Source organism: Micromys minutus (genome assembly GCF_963924665.1).
Source record: "Micromys minutus genome assembly, chromosome: 4".
NCBI classification, from domain to species: domain Eukaryota; kingdom Metazoa; phylum Chordata; class Mammalia; order Rodentia; family Muridae; genus Micromys; species Micromys minutus.
Genome location: NC_137973.1, coordinates 19,667,209 through 19,670,941, shown reverse-complemented (window position 1 = coordinate 19,670,941; position 3,733 = coordinate 19,667,209). Strand labels below are relative to the sequence as shown.

The 3,733-nt window shown below is 46.9% G+C and overlaps 1 protein-coding gene across 2 annotated transcripts; it reads left to right on the top strand.

Annotated features, from left to right (window-relative positions):
• Window positions 1-2,200: 2,200 nt before the first annotated feature.
• On the top strand, window positions 2,201-3,346 carry NPY2R (neuropeptide Y receptor Y2; the record flags this gene model as incomplete). 2 transcript variants are annotated; one of them, XM_080915701.1, is made up of 2 exons in its annotated part: window positions 2,201-2,288; window positions 2,601-3,346. In XM_080915701.1, the coding sequence occupies 2 exons, from the start codon at window positions 2,201-2,203 to the stop codon at window positions 3,344-3,346; spliced, it is 834 nt and encodes a 277-aa protein (XP_080771827.1). The 2 variants fall into 2 exon arrangements, with proteins under 2 accessions (XP_080771827.1, XP_080771826.1); XM_080915700.1 differs by having other exon boundaries at window positions 2,201-3,346.
• Between the last annotated feature and the right edge of the window lie 387 nt (window positions 3,347-3,733).

The window sequence follows — 3,733 nt, the reverse complement described above, 5'->3', positions numbered from 1 at the left end:
CGGTCCCCCGTTCCCACTTTAGGCATCTCACCTGAACCCTGCTTCACAGCTGTTCACATGCCCTGCAGAGGGCAGAGGTCTGTCCCATGCATGCTCTCTGGTTGGCAGTTTAGTCACCCTAAGCACCCAGGGCCTAGGTTAGTTGACTCATAGTCCTCTTTCGATGTCCTTGAGCACCCTGACTCCCAATACTTGGTCTGTGCATCAGCTTCCAATGGTTGCTGGGTGAAGGCCCTGTGGTTACATTTATGCTACACTGCTGTCTGCAAGTAAGGAGGGATATTAGCAAGAGTGTCAGGGTTGGGCTCCTCACGGCATGGGTGTCAACCTGGGGCAGTCATTGGTTGGCTCTTCCCATTTTGCTCCATCACTCACACCATCTTGTAAAAAGCATGGAATGGCTCCCGGAAACAAACAAACAAAACTAGGATGCTTATCTTTGTTTTGTTTTTAAAGCTTTATGGGCTTTAATTAATTTATTGGATGCAGCAGATCACACAGGCAGAGAAACTCAGCAGTGTATAGTAGAAGAGAAAGAAAGGTCCTCAAGCTTCTATATTTAGAAATTTGGGGGAAACTTGGCATATTTACTGCAGTACCTTTGCAGGATTCTGCTCCGTGTTGTGTGGGAAGTTACTTTTAAACCATTAACCAAAGCAGCACCTCTGCACCGGCTTCCATTTTAAACATCAGCTGGCCTAGTAAAACTCAAAAGAACCATGTGCTTTGTAATGCTAGCATTCATATTCACACAAACACACACACTCACACACATACACAAGCATATACACTCTCACACATACACACATACACACAAATACACAGACTCACATATACACAAACACACACACTCCCCCACACATACACACAAACATGCACACAAACATACACACTCACACACATACATACACCCATGCAAACACACATGCACACACACACTTTCACATACGCACACACAAAACCACACATACTCACACACATATACACTTTCACACAAACCCACGCACACTCACATACATACACAAACACACACTCACATGCACACCCACACAAACACACACACACATACACAAAAACACACACACTTTCTCTCACACACAAATATACACAGTCTCACATATACACAAACACACTCTCTCACACACATGCAAACACACTCATACACATACACACACCTACACAAACACACATGCTCACACACACTAACACCCACAGACACACACACTCACACACATAAACAGAAACACACACGCTCTCTCTCACACACACAAGCATACTCACACACATACATACACTCACACAAACACACACACACTCTCAAACATACACTCAGACAACTATGCACACTCATGCATATACAATCACAACCACTCACACATACCATACACATAAACATACACACACACACACACACACACACACACACACACACACAAACAATCACACAAACTGTGGGGCTCATTGGTCAGAAAGACTATCCTACTTGGTGACTTCCAGACCATTGAGAAGCTCAGTCTCAAAAAACAACATGGATGGCACCTGAGGAATGATGCCTGAGGTTTACTTTTGCCTACAGACACAGATGTGCACACACACACACACACAGACATACATACACACACACACACACACACACACACACACACAGAGAGAGAGAGAGAGACAGAGACAGAGTCTTAGGTGCACAAGAAATGCAAGGAGAAAGGCTGTGTGACAGTCCCATTGTTTTGCTGTATTTTAATCTCCCAAAGGTCAGGTACTCAGCACAGGGTTTATCTGCCTCTTTGCTATATCATGGGCTGCTGTCTACTTACACATTTCAAACAATTAACTTGGTGACACTTTCCTTTAAGTTAATTTGTTGACTTCATAGCAATTATAAAATTGACAAATTTTATTGCATCCATCTTGCATTACAATGGAATTTAGCTGATCTCATTCATGGTGGTTCTCTCCGATAGAAAAAATGTGTTCTTGTCATGATCGTAGATATTTTGGATTCCTGATTTCATCTTTCCCTAGTCGTTAATAAGCTTACGTAAAGGATTCGCTTTATCGAGCTTTTACGAGTTCTGCAGCGTGATGAATCAGGACACAGGTCTTCAGAGGAGCTGAGTCTGAACTAAACCAAGCTTTCTTTAATGTCATTTCTATCACAGATTCCTGGGCTACTTACAGGCCAAGTGACCCCGAGGAGAAGATGGGCCCGGTAGGTGCAGAGGCAGATGAGAACCAAACTGTAGAAGTGAAAGTGGAACTCTATGCGGCAGGGCACACCACTCCTAGAGGTGAGTCGCCCCCTGATCCGGAGCCGGAGCTCATAGACAGTACCAAACTGGTTGAGGTGCAGGTAGTGCTTATACTGGCCTATTGCTCCATCATACTGCTGGGAGTAGTTGGCAACTCCCTCGTAATCCACGTGGTGATCAAATTCAAGAGCATGCGCACAGTAACCAACTTTTTTATCGCCAACCTGGCTGTGGCGGATCTTTTGGTGAACACCCTGTGCCTTCCATTCACTCTTACCTATACCTTGATGGGGGAGTGGAAAATGGGCCCAGTCTTGTGCCATTTGGTGCCCTATGCCCAGGGTCTGGCAGTACAAGTGTCCACTATAACTTTGACGGTCATTGCTCTGGACCGACACCGTTGCATCGTCTACCACCTGGAGAGCAAGATCTCCAAGCGAATCAGCTTCCTGATTATTGGGCTGGCCTGGGGTATCAGCGCTCTGCTGGCGAGTCCCCTAGCCATCTTCCGGGAGTACTCCCTGATCGAGATCATTCCTGACTTTGAGATTGTGGCCTGTACCGAGAAGTGGCCTGGGGAGGAGAAGAGTGTGTACGGTACAGTCTATAGCCTTTCCACCCTGCTAATCCTCTACGTTCTGCCCCTGGGAATCATCTCTTTCTCCTACACCCGTATCTGGAGTAAACTGAAGAACCATGTCAGTCCTGGAGCTGCAAGTGACCATTACCACCAGCGCAGGCACAAAATGACCAAAATGCTTGTGTGCGTGGTAGTGGTGTTCGCCGTCAGCTGGCTGCCCCTCCACGCCTTCCAACTCGCTGTGGACATCGACAGCCACGTCCTGGACCTGAAGGAGTACAAACTCATCTTCACCGTGTTCCACATCATTGCCATGTGCTCCACCTTCGCCAACCCCCTTCTCTACGGTTGGATGAACAGCAACTACAGAAAAGCTTTCCTCTCCGCCTTCCGATGTGAGCAGAGGTTGGATGCCATCCACTCCGAGGTGTCCATGACCTTCAAGGCTAAAAAGAACCTGGAAGTAAAAAAGAACAACGGCCCCAATGACTCTTTTTCGGAGGCCACCAATGTGTAGAATGCAGGTGCGAGAGTACATGGGTGAATTGTGACCAGAGCTGCCAACCCGGTTAGGGAAAGTTTTCGGGCCAGTGCATGCAGACCCCACGTTGTATTGACTCAAAAGCGTCCGAATGGAAGCCCCAGCGGTATTTTTCCTGGAAAACTGGTGGGTAGAACAAGGCGAGGATAAACAGATTGCTGCGGCCCGATGTTCTGATTACCGAGGCTTGGATGGCAGGTTGCATTATGAGTGGGCGAGGGAAGGAAACCTGAACAGGAATTGGTATCGGCATGGTTAAAAGGAAGACGTAAGTGTTAACTCTGAAAGCACAGTAGGATCTGCGTGAGGATGCTGTGGACTCCGTGGGCTCCTTCATCACTTAAGGAAAAAGCTGCTAAACAA